The sequence below is a fragment of the Castor canadensis genome, chromosome 13, assembly GCF_047511655.1.
Source record: "Castor canadensis chromosome 13, mCasCan1.hap1v2, whole genome shotgun sequence".
In the NCBI taxonomy this organism is placed as follows: domain Eukaryota; kingdom Metazoa; phylum Chordata; class Mammalia; order Rodentia; family Castoridae; genus Castor; species Castor canadensis.
This window is the reverse complement of record NC_133398.1, coordinates 84211120-84223469: the sequence shown is the minus strand read 5'-3', so window position 1 is coordinate 84223469 and position 12350 is coordinate 84211120. Positions and strand designations below refer to the sequence as shown.

Below are 12350 nucleotides of genomic sequence, written 5' to 3'. Positions count from 1 at the left end.
TAAGTATCTGCTTCTGAAAGAAAAGCCAGAGCTTTCTCTGTGTAAACTTTATTCTTCTTCAGAAGCTTCCTTGGAAGAGACTTGGGAGCAAATGAGTTTTCAGATACAGTGATGGGCAGGCACTGAGAAGTGGGGATAAGAGAGATGGTGGCCATGAAATGTAATAGCAAACTTGTATGTCACTGCTGTCAAGGCCAGATGGCGAGGGTGGATTTGTACCTAGATACATGGAATTTTGTGCCCTGAAGCATTTCGCTGGCTGGACTGGGAGAGAAAAACCCAAAGCCTTCAATGGACCTCTTCCTTCCTTGTGTTGGGAACATGAGCGTCACCTTTTTGCTGTACTAGGAATGCAAAACAGGCTTGTAGTCCTCATTCTAGCTCTGAGCTTCAAGCCAGTCTCTTGTGTGAAATGGGAGTCTGAAATCTATGCTCCCTGCCTCAAGGTGTGTTCTGAGCTTAGGGCAGATAATGGACAAAAATGTATTACAGTATCCAGGGGTGCTGCTAGGCAGGATTAAGAATGAGAGCATTCGGTAAAGCAGATCACGCCTCAACAGTTGTGACCTATTCAGTCACTTACTAGTGATCAAATAGTCTTCCAGTTTGAAAAGACTTTGCTCCCTCCCACCCCTCAACACCCTTTAAAAAAAAAAAAAAAAGATTCCTGAGCTAAGGATGGAAGAACCTAGTTTACCTCTAATAAAGAGTACTGGGAAGCCCACGGCAGGATAGAAGTGGGAGTTTCCCTGGGCTAGTTAGGCTGCTGAATGTCCTTGCTGCTAGTTGTTAGCCTAACTGTTGGTTTTAACTGTATATTTCACAACTGTGATGGAGCCCCTTGATTAGATAACCTAGCTCCTCTTTCCAGTTCATCTTACTGAAAACTTGAAATTTTGGCGTACAAATCTCTAGTTTCTTCTTGCGTGTCCAGAAGGACCTGAGTTCATGTTTGCTCCCACCCGAGGTTCCACCTCTGAAGTGGCTCTTCTGGTGTTCCATCCTCGATGTGTTGAGGAGTGGGGGGCGCAGGAAGGGGTGAGGGAGTGTCCTCCACCCTGTCGTTAAATCCCATCCTCTCTGCTTAGCCTCTCTCATCTTCTTTAATGAGTGCCGTGCTTAATTACCCACTGTACTTGCTTGTATATGCATCACTGCGCTTCCCTCCCAAAAGCCGGACATAGCTCCTGCTACCCAAGTAATGATAGTAATTGCTGGTAGGGCAGACCTGTTCCTCATCCTTCTCCGAGCACATTTCTTATGGCAGGTGTCTAGTTCCTAATTAAGTGCTAATGAGTATGCCTAGTGGACCATGCTGCTGCTGCCAACTTCTTTGGTTTTATGTCTCACTGTTGCTGAGCTCTTAAAAGGTGGCAGAGCAAGAAATAGTGTCTTTTGCATGACAGGAAGGTGAGTTTATGCATAGAAATTGTTAGTATAATATCAAATGGTGAATGAATAGCTTATAAATACTTTTTGAAGAATGCTATTAATGCGCTCCACCCAGACCTCACACACACCCTTTCCCTCTAATTAGAACAAGGCTCCCTTTGGAAGTTTAAAAAGAAAGTGAACTCTTAAAATTTTTTAGAGGTGATAGAAGTGGTTGAAAATTTGCTGTAAAAGTATAGCAGATAGCAACTTCTTGATTATTAAGGTGGTTTTTTCTTGTGCCATTGGGTGAGAAGCATTTTTGGATTCAATTAAAAACCAGTGATCTGAGCGGAAATTACCAAAGATCTGGCGTGAAGATTTGATATATTCAGTACACACAAGGGGGTAATAAATAAAATGAGTAATTGAGTCCCAGGGAAGTGAGCACAAATCAGAATCTTAAGAGTTTTTTTAATATTACACCTTAGGAATTGAGCTTTAAGTGCTTTTACTGTCTCATCAAAAATGAGTTTTATATTGGACAGCTTTTGAAATGCATCCTGATTTATGGCATTGGGCAATTTCTTGGATACTTCTCATCTTGTACAACATGCTTTTAAATATATAAGAGCAACAATTTTGTTTAATGTGAGCATATTTATCACCTGTGGGATGAATTAAGTGGTGGAGGCAGAGCAGTGCAAGGAAAGGGTACCTGGGAATGGAGAACTTGGGTCAACCCAGTTGGAGTCCCATACCTCACTGAAAAGTGCTTTGTCAAGATTCTTTTTTTTTTTTTAAATGGGACTGGGTTTGAACTCAGGGCTTTGAACTGGCAAAGCAAGGCACTCTGCCTCTTGAGCCACATCTCCAGTCTGTTTCCCTCTGATTATTTTGGAGATGGGATGGGGTCTCGGGTCTCTTAAGCTATTTGCTCAGACTGGTCTTGACCCACAGTCCTCCCAGTCGATCTCAGCCTCCCAAGTAATTATGTATAGGTGTGAGCCACCAGAGCCTGGCAAGTTCACCATTCTCTGAGACCACCTCTCTCTGTGGGATAGTGACTGAGCTGTTCTAAGGGTCATTTCTGGGAGTCCCCTCCTGCCCAGTGGGAGAACCTCAACAGTTTTCCCAGTGACTTTGAGCCATGGTTGTTCCTGAGAAACGGAAATATCAGTACTCCTCACTGTTCTAAAAGGGCCTGAAGAAATGAGGACACGCAAGTTCTGGGTGGGTGGTGCCAAATGTTAGTTCTTTCTGAGTCCTGTTCATTAAAAAGATACATGTCTGAGCCAACACTGGTGCCATTCACCTAGCTACTTGGGAAGCTGAGATTGGGAGGATCGTGGTTTGAGGCCAGCCTGGGCAAATAGTTCTTAAGACCCCATCTCCAAAATAACCAGAGCAAAATGAACTGGAGGTGTGCCTGCTTTGCCAGTTTTAAACCCTGAGTTCAAATCCCAGTCCCACCAAAAAAAAAAAAAAGTATAAAGGATGATGAGATGCAGTTGCCTGATAATGAGATTAGTTGCTGGGGTGTGGTTACTGCATTGTGGGATGATCTGCACATCTCCCAGCTTAACCACTCTGAAATCAGAATGAGCCTTCAAGTCTGTGACGTGTTAGACTTAATGATACGCTGGATTTTGTCCCTGGAGGCACCTGCAGATGAGGTTCATGTGTAAGTCTTACTGCTTAATAAGAAGGAGCTCTTCTGGGGATGAGTTATGCCAGAATGTGGCTGTGTAGATCTGAGGATTAGATTTTGGGATAGTGGGGAAAAGTAACTGAGTAGGTGAGAGTTTTTGATGAATTGCAAGCACTAATGTAATTTTTACCACTTCTTCCTTCTGTCTCTGTCTTTGCTCCCTTCTTGTGCATGTCCAATGTCCTATTGTGTTTCTTGTACCTTCTCACATCATGTCTGTTCTTTCCCTGGATGCTGCCTCTACCATTACTACTACCTCCACCTTCCTTCTCTTCCTCCTCCTCTTCCTCCTCTCTCCCGACTACCAACAGCAGCAGCAGTTGCAAGCTCAGCATCTCTCTCATGGCCACGGACCCCCAGTACCTCTCACACCTCACCCTTCGGGACTGCAGCCTCCTGGCATCCCACCCCTCGGGGGTAGTGCCAGCCTTCTTGCGCTGTCTAGTGCTCTGAGTGGGCAGTCTCACTTGGCAATAAAAGATGACAAGAAGCACCATGATGCAGAGCACCACAGAGGTGAGAGGCCGGGCAAGCCGGATTAGGACTTTGCCCTCATACTCAGACAGTGCTGCAAAGTTGTGTACATCGCTAACGAAAGCCCCAACCCTATACAGAGAGCAAACAATGAGATAAGAGGAACTGTCGCAAAGCTTTCCACTGACACCCAGTTCACCCTGCAAGTTTGTTTGCAGGGTTTGCCGTGGGCATCGTAGGTTTCCCAGTCTAATTAAAGTCAGGCATCCTGACATCTTGGCAACTGCTTAGCTAATGCCAGTGGCCTGTACCGTATTATGGAAAACTGTTAACTGCTTAATTGGGTAATTTTCAAAGAAAGTAATGTTGTTAAATGGGGCGAAATAAGAAGTTAAATTTGAAAGTGAATGTGTTCAAATGAAAGGTTTGATAATTGCATCTGTTACTACTTAGTTTCATAGGCTTTAATTCTAGTATGCATTAAATATTGGGCAAAATTGCACTTGACTAATTTTTTGGAGAAAAGTAATTTATTCTGTCAAGAAATAAAAAAATAGGCTTTGTGTATGGTTAAACTGTATATCTTATGTTTACAAAATACTGTAATTTTCAGGAAATCACTGTATTAGGAATGTGCAATGACTTATATAAATAAAAGCCATTTTTAAAACTGTTTGGGGCTTGTGTTCTAATTACTACCCCCTTTTTTTTTATTTCTGTTCTTGCCTCTGTGTCTGAACGGGCATGTCTGTGCGTTTCTTGGTAACCTCGGGAGCAGACAGAGAGCCGGGCACAGTAAGTACACCAGCGTCTGCTGCACACAAACAGTTCCCCCAACAAGAGTCCCCCTACCACAAGGCTTCTCCAAGCTGCTCTTCTTCAAACACAAGCACGAACAGACACGCAGTCTCCCCCTGTCTCTTTCAATTACCTGGTTTATTTCTTTTGTCTTCTTTTTAAAAGTATTTTGCTTATATGAATGTTTCCCCTCTCATCTTTGCATTCAAATTGGTGTTAGACAAGAGATGATTGATTTGAAGGTGAAGCTGTTTGCTAACTGGAAATACACTTCAGACCCACTTGAAAAGTATGCTTGTTGTTGCATTTTGAGTCCTGGTCATACGTAGTTTAAAACAATATTCATATTCATCTTATATGAAGTTGGTTAGTAATGTCTTCCATCTAAACTATGCTGTATCCTCTCTGAATGCGTATTAGTTGCTAGGTTTCTATATCTCTTTCTTTTCCTTATTCTTGGAGTGTGAACTTGAACTTAAATTTATTTTTGACCTAAGACTGAGCATATAAGTAAACAGTTAAATAATAAGGGGAGTCAATGGATAGGACTGTGTCTATAGAGTTTGTGTTTTCACAAGCCTAAATTGTACCCATTTTTTGTGATGCATCAGGTCTGCTCATGGATAGTACCTGTACCTGCCAGTGTGGAGGGAGGCCTGTATCCAAAACGCATCTCTTGCATGTTCTAGAATCAGTAGAGAGAGAATTTGGCCCTGGTTCAGCTAAGATAAGACTACATGTTTTGCTTCTTGCCCCTTATTTCTAAACATAGCAACATTTTAAACAACTTTAAAACAAGGAAAAAAATAGAACAGTAAACTTTTAAATTGCTCTGATGCCCTTTTTATTTCTTTTTTTTTTTTGGCGGGCCTGGGGATTGAACCCAGGACGTTGTGCTTGCTAGACAGTGCTGTACCACTGAACTACACCCTCAGCTGCATTCTGATACTTTTCTGTTAGGAGTTTGGGGGTAAGATGCACAAATCTTTGTGGTTTGAAAAACTTACCATTTCTTCCCCTTCCCACCCCCAATGCAAAATAGTGGTTGCCTTAAACAGCTCTCTTTGAGATAGATCTTGGTGTGCTTCATGCATTGGGATGTGTTTGGAGGAGTGGGCAATAATAGTTAGAGGAAGGGGAGACTCAATTTTATATTCTCATATGTTTTCTTTTAAAAGTGTTGAGAGTGGAGGTACAAGAAGTTGTAAGAAAATAAAATAGCCTATGCACAAAGTACAAACATGAGTAAACTAGCTGTGATTTATGGAAGTGACCTTTGTTTTACTGTTTCAGGGTCTCTATAGACCATGTGTGTTCTGCCATGTTCATTCAGTAGAATATCAAATTAAAAAATTTAACTCTACATTAGAAGACAGGATGTATGGGGAAAGCCCATGCTTCGTGTTGTGGCATTTGAGCTTTATCTCTGGACTGACTTTCCCTCTCCCCACCTCTCCTCTTTCCCTCTCCCTCTCCCTTCCTCTTTCTCACTCCCCTCCCCCCAACTCTCTTTCTCTTTCTTTCCTCTCTCTTGCCTAACTACTACAGAAAACTCTTGAGAGGTGATGATGCAAAATTGGGCAAACCACTGATTGTAATGTTCATTTTGTCCATAAAGAGGAATTGGGTTGTTCAATGTCCACATTAGTAGATGGAATTTTGCTACAGTTACATTAAATTAAATAGCTCTTAAAACTTGGTATACAGTTGAATATGACAATCAGTGGGTAATAAGATGATGTGTACTATTTGTGCCTAAAATCAACTGGTTTGAATTATGAAGACTAATTTTATGTGGCAGATAATAGTCCGTCGATTACTCCCTGTCCCAGTGAAGAGGTTAAGAGTGGTTGTCTTTCAAGCCTTGTCGTATCTGATTGTTCTGTCCTCTCTTTGAATTGAAATTATTGAGGACCCCTAAGAAGGTGTCTTTCTTGATTGTATACCTTGATACTTACTGGATCATAAATAAAGCAGATTTTTAAAATAATCATGTTAGCATTTTAACATGATTACTTAAAAAAAAAATCACTTTTCCAGAACAAGTCTTAGTGGGATGAATTGGCAGTCTTGCATGTTTGCAAACTTTTTTAATGCCTGGCTTAAAAGAGGATAGCTAATTTCTGATAAGCTTCTGTATTAAATCTGTTGTAATTCAGTTGTTTTGGAAGAAAACTTGCTCTCATAGAGATTGGAACAGTCCCTGGGACCACTAGGGGTTCCTTGGACTAAACTGGGAACCACAGCTGACAGTTAAGACTGAGACTACTTGTTTTTTGTTTTTTGTTTTTTTTCCTACTCTTTTTATATTGAACATTTTCTTTAAATCAAGTGCAAAAAATAGGTAGATCCAGAGGGAATGTGGGTGTTTTGTGGATTTAAATTGTGAGCCTAGATATGGTTGGTAGGAGTTTATTTTTAATTTGCTAGTTTTAAGTTTCTATGGTAGGCAAAAATGAGGTTTAATATAAGCAGTCTGTTTAAATGTATAACCTAGAAAAAAACCAGAATGAAAACACGAACTTAAGTTTTTTTTTTCCGAAAAGGATGAACGATAAAGGTAGTAACTTTTTAGGAGTTTGTTTTGATGTGTTTTTTGTTTGGTTGGTTGGCTTTTAAATTTTACTGTTTTTTAACTCTCTGCTTTGTTTTTCTTTTCATTATTAATTTATTAGCCTCCTTATGAGTGTAGCTGTTGAGCAAAATATAAGACTAAAGAAAGGCCATTATCTCTTCAATAGGGTACATCAGTAACAAAAAGTTAACTTTTAGGCATTAAAATTAAAGATAAATTGCATTAAATTTTGGCTAAAGGGAGTGTCACTTACATCTGCTTGAAAGACTTGGAATTAGAGATTACACAAAGAATTGTATAGCTTTTAAAAAGTATGATGGAACAGGCTGGATGTGATGCACATGCCTGTAATCCTAGCACTCAGGAGGTTAAGGCAGGAGGATTTCAAGTTTGAAGCCATCCTGGGCTACATAGGAAGACCCTGGCTTTCCTTTTTTTTTTTTTTTTTTTTTTTTTTGGTGGAACTGGGGTTTGAACTCAGGGCTGCATTCTACCACTTGAGCCACATCTTCAGTCCATTTGCTCTGGTTATTTTGGCGATAGGGTCTTGCAAACTATTTGCCTGGGTTGGTCTAGAACTGTGATCCTCCGGATCTCAGCCTTCCAGGTAGTTAGGATTATAGGTGTGAGCCACCAGCAACCAACTGGAAGACACTGTCTTTATAACAAAACAAAACAGAACAGAACATTTGTTTTCTTGCTTTAATTCACTTAACAAATACTCGTTGAGCACTTACAGAGCCAAGTACTGTTGGAGGCACTGCATATTCTTGCTGCCATTTTGCAACCATCCTTTTTAATGTTACACAAAAGTATTTATTGAATGAAGCAGTACTGAAATACCTAATTCATGTGATCACTGTTTGGGGAAAGGAGGAAACTTGGGGTGCCTGGGGGAGACTCTGGACCATGAGATGTGTGGACTTAGGCAGGGCTCTGACATTGGAGTGCAGGGTGTTGTGGGACAGTGTTGCTTTGCATAATTCTGGGGAGACGACATAACTCAGCAGATTCTCAAAAGGGGTTCCTGACCCAGAAGAGTCTTAGGCATCATTCACTTACCTCATAGGTCATAAGGCACGACACCTTCCTTTGATCAACAGAGAATTGAAATTTAGATCACTTCTGAGAGACTGGTTGTTCCATAACGTCAAACTCCACCAGAGATTTATATTAGAACTTACTTAAAGATATGGCAGCCATCACTTTATTTAATAGAAGGTTGTTTCTTTGGTTCTCTTCTCTAGCTGTTCTCCTTGACTGATTAACTGAAGTAGGAGCAAGTCCTAGTTCAGGAATATCCGTTGCTTTGTTTTTTTTCCCAAACAACACTGAACATTATTGAGGGCAAAGAGAAGATGAGATGAAACTTATTTTGCTTTGGAGAATACTGTTTGGCTTTTTCTGAAAAATTCTGAGCTATGGCAGGTTGCTGGCAGGGGTGGGTGGTAGGTTGACGGGGTGTTGGTGGCAGAAAGAAGGTGAGTTTGCAAAGAGCTGAGTGGAATTCTGTCTGTATAGACAAGGCACTTGTAGTTTAATGGTGACTGTAGTGACTTCCTCACAAGGGAGGGGTCAGGAGACTGCAAAGGGGAAAGTATTGGCCAGTATAACAGGTACTTTTGAAAAGGTCCCCAGACCCACTTGGAAAGTAGTAGAAGGACAATAAACACACTATTTGTTGTAGTCAACACAATTACTTGTGCTTTCTTCCTTTTAAAATGCAGGCTGCACTGGAGATTGTGGAAATTAGAGTCCACCTGCCAAAGTGGCAGTTACTGGTAAGGGTCATTGTGTAGCACCAGAGAACTGATCCTGACTTCTTAACAAGATAATCACTTTTTAAATACTTATCTTCATTGAAAGTGTAAAAGGAACCAACAAGAGTTGTTACCTAAATATTTATGAATTAATTTGATCCAGCCCTGGAAATGAAGACTAAAACTGACATGAGTCACCTAAAATTCTAACTTGTAGGAACAGTGAAAAACAAATGTTCTTAAGAAGTTGCCTCTGCAGGTTGCCCTTTTGGCAGAATTTAAAACTGCTTACAAAGATAGATCCTCTTTGAAAAAACTGGTGTCACTGCTGTGGGTAGGGTGAAACCCTGAAGAAAGGAAAGGCTTGGTGGTGTCTAGGTAGGTTGTAGGAGTGGTATGTACCTGTACCGGCTGGAGGCATCTGTTTATTGTGGGTGCAGTTGGATGCTGGGGACTGTGTGAAACCAGAGAAGCATTCAGGTTTGTCCCACTGTGATTACAGTAAAAATGGGCATCTTTAAACACACACACACACACACACACACACACACACACGAGTGGGGCTAGGGGGTGTCAGAGAACCCAAAAATTATTTGCCCTCCAAAGCCAGTTTTAGACTTCAGTTTATATTTTGTAATTAGAAAACTTAATACCCACCATCTTCAGCAGGTATTTTGATACTTTTCATTTTTCTTTCTCCTTATGATGAATTTTATCATTCCTTCCCTGGAAATGGGGAATGAACAAACTACATCTCCCATCTTTGAGCTGAGATGTAGACCAAATCCGGAAAACCCATTCAGGTCCTGACTTAATGCTTTGTTGCTTTGGGCCTCTTTTTGCTTTAGAAAATACAGGTTGTGGTCCAACTGAAATGCTTGGGACTAAAAGTGATTCAGATTTCTTGAGGTTTTCATGTTTTGAAATATTTGCATAGATTTTTACTGATTGAGCATTTGTATCTAAAATGCTGTTAAGACCAAAACTGATTTTGGAGCCCTTTGGATTTTGGATTTCTGGTTTAGGGAAACTCAATCTGTATCACATCAGGGAATGGTGAATTTAGAGACATTGAAATATCCTACTAGCTCTGAGAAAAAAAGCTTGCCTTGACATGGGTTTTTTTTTTTTTTTTTTTTTTTTTCCCTGTGACCAGGTCCTGAGTAACTGTCAGGAGTGTCTCCTGAGATCATTTAAAAGTTATTTTATGTAATTATATTTGTTTTGCTTTTCCAGGATGAGGGGAACAGATTAAGCTAGGGATGATAGGGTGCTGATGAGGGCATGGTCTGGTTTAATGTACCACCTAGCTCTGGTACCTCATCCCCTGCAACATCACATTCCGTTTCCTGAGTCGTCCTGACTAAGTCACCCACCTGTGTTCCACAGTGCTGAGTTCCTAGATCAGATGCAAGAGCATGTTGGCTTTTTTCCCATACTTCGCATGTTAACTATAAATGTAGATAAGCACATTTCAGACCTGCCCAGCCAGAGTTCTGAGATACGAGATGGACTTGCCATGTGGACACATTTTCCATATCTTGCATGCTGTTGTCACGTGGGGATCCTATTGGTTTTATGGGTTTAAAGTGCATTTGTCAATTTGTTGGGTAGAATATGTGAATGGCCAATTGGACTTTAACAAAAAGTACAACGCAGGGTGATGGCTTAATTGGTACCAGGTGTAGATGGAGAAGGCACACAGATGTGATGGGTGCGTCGTTACCTAATTGTTTTAATGTTCACTGAGAAGTTAATTGTCAGTGTAGAGTGTGCTAGCAAATTAGGTTCCCACCGCCTTAGTGTAACTGAGGATAAATGAGGTGTCACAAGTTTCCAATCTGTACCTCTGACACAAACACTTTTCCTGCGGGGAAGAGAAAGTTCCCAAGGGGAATCAGCATGGCAGCTAAAGAAATCCATTTGAATAATGTGCATTATTTTCACATTAGGGAAACCTGTCTAGCTTTTGCTGTATCCATGAGTGGATTTTCCTTTTAGATTTGCTGTTGGTGGTTTCAAGGCTTAAAGTTCTTGGCAGCAGAGTTGCTCAGAGATGTGCAGATGCATGAAGACTTCTGTCACTAGCATTCTATACATTGTTGCATTGACAGTATAACTTTTCACTAAACCTGCTTTTGTTCATAGATTCTGGAGTTACCTTCCATCATTATTTAAGTAGATGGGAACATCCATTACTGTTAAATTCCTGAAGGAGAGAAAATTCTTTTGAACAGACCATAAAGACTGGTTTCCATCCTTACAGAGCCACTGGGACTTTACCACCTTAGTCTTGAGAAGTTCTCAAGAGTGTGAAACCTTGTCATCCACAATTGTATCATCCAGAATGGCCAAGATAAAGGCAATGCCAAGTCCAAATCTTCACAGTTTCTCTTGTGTCTGCTGGATATTCTCTGAGGTTCAGTAGGTTCTGATACTTACTTTGTGAGTTTTTACATGAAGGTATGGGTTCATAATTGCACTGGAATATTTGTTTTTAGTTTAAGAGACTATTGACCTTGTCTACCTACTAGGTTCAAATAACTACTGGTATCTAGTGAACTTGCACCCATTACAGTACAGCTGGGGAAAGGTCCTGGTTTATGTTTTATGAAGCATGATTCCCACAGTTAGGAAACTGCTGTGGTTTGACTCCTCAAGGGAGTTGCATACAGGTTTTCCTGACTTGCTTTTTTGCTCACTATCTCAGCCATTCTGTTCTGCCTGCCCTGTTAGCACGGGCAGGCATGACTCCTAGGGAGTATGTATTGATGATGCCAGTTTGCTTGCTGCTAGTGGAGATGCCCTGAGATTTGGTGCTCTCAGGTATTGCGGTTTTTCTGAGAGTGAGAGGCCACTGTGTGTGGAGTATGACTTCAGATACAGTCATCTCCTTTGTAGTTTCTACATATAAATGGAGAGAAAGTCACACCAGCTGTGTTAACTTTGGGACCCTTTTTCTGTCTCCAGTACTGAATATTCTAGAATGATTTTTTTTCCTCCCTTTTTTGAGACTTGTCAGATAAGCCTCTCCCTTTAGCATTTTACTTGGCTCTATATCCTTAAGTGAGTGTAACACATAAGGTGTAGAAAATCATTATGGTTTCAGAATTTTAGTTTGTTTTGAAAACATTGTTTTCAGATTTTGATTTGCACACGTTTGTCATATCCCCCATGGGCTGCATAACTCCTAGCCTGAATTCCTGTAGAAAACATAAGGTAAATGATAAAATGAGTCTGTTTATTTCTTAACAAAATTCTAAAACAAAAGAAAACTTACATAAAGCCTGGAAATCCCAGTCCTCAGGACATTCAAAGTAGAATTCTGCCCAGTATTCAAAGGATGTTTGAAAAATCTGGCAGATATTTACATTTTACCAGCTGCAAGGTGAAATGAAACACTGAGTTTCTTGGCTGGGATGAGAGTCTATCAGTCAGTGTGGCAACACTGGTTCTCATGTTGATCAGAAAACTGATTCACGATTAAATATTAATTTGGCAGATAAATATTTGAAAAATGAAGTCTACTTGGTGAATTCTGTCTGGTACGTAAAATCTTTCAAAATATGGATGCTTGGAAAGAGACATCTGCAGTAGCAAGCACTGAGCGAGTGGATTGCTTATGGCCCTGCAGAGGGTGCTGCCAGTGGTCATCTAGGTC

At 40.6% G+C, this 12350-nt stretch overlaps 1 protein-coding gene across 22 annotated transcripts in view; it reads left to right on the top strand.

The window, feature by feature from the left end:
- Positions 1-12350, top strand: part of LOC109696682 (TLE family member 1, transcriptional corepressor) — an 89665-nt gene that overhangs the window by 39826 nt on the left and 37489 nt on the right. For 15 of the 22 annotated variants that reach the window (XM_074052137.1, XM_074052135.1, XM_074052136.1 and 12 more), the window contains 2 exons: positions 3394-3598; positions 4335-4351. In XM_074052137.1, the coding sequence (XP_073908238.1) occupies positions 3394-3598; positions 4335-4351 (222 nt within the window). The remainder of the gene's footprint in view (positions 1-3393; positions 3599-4334; positions 4352-12350) is intronic. The other 7 variants (XM_074052120.1, XM_074052126.1, XM_074052139.1 and 4 more) reach the window with 1 other exon arrangement.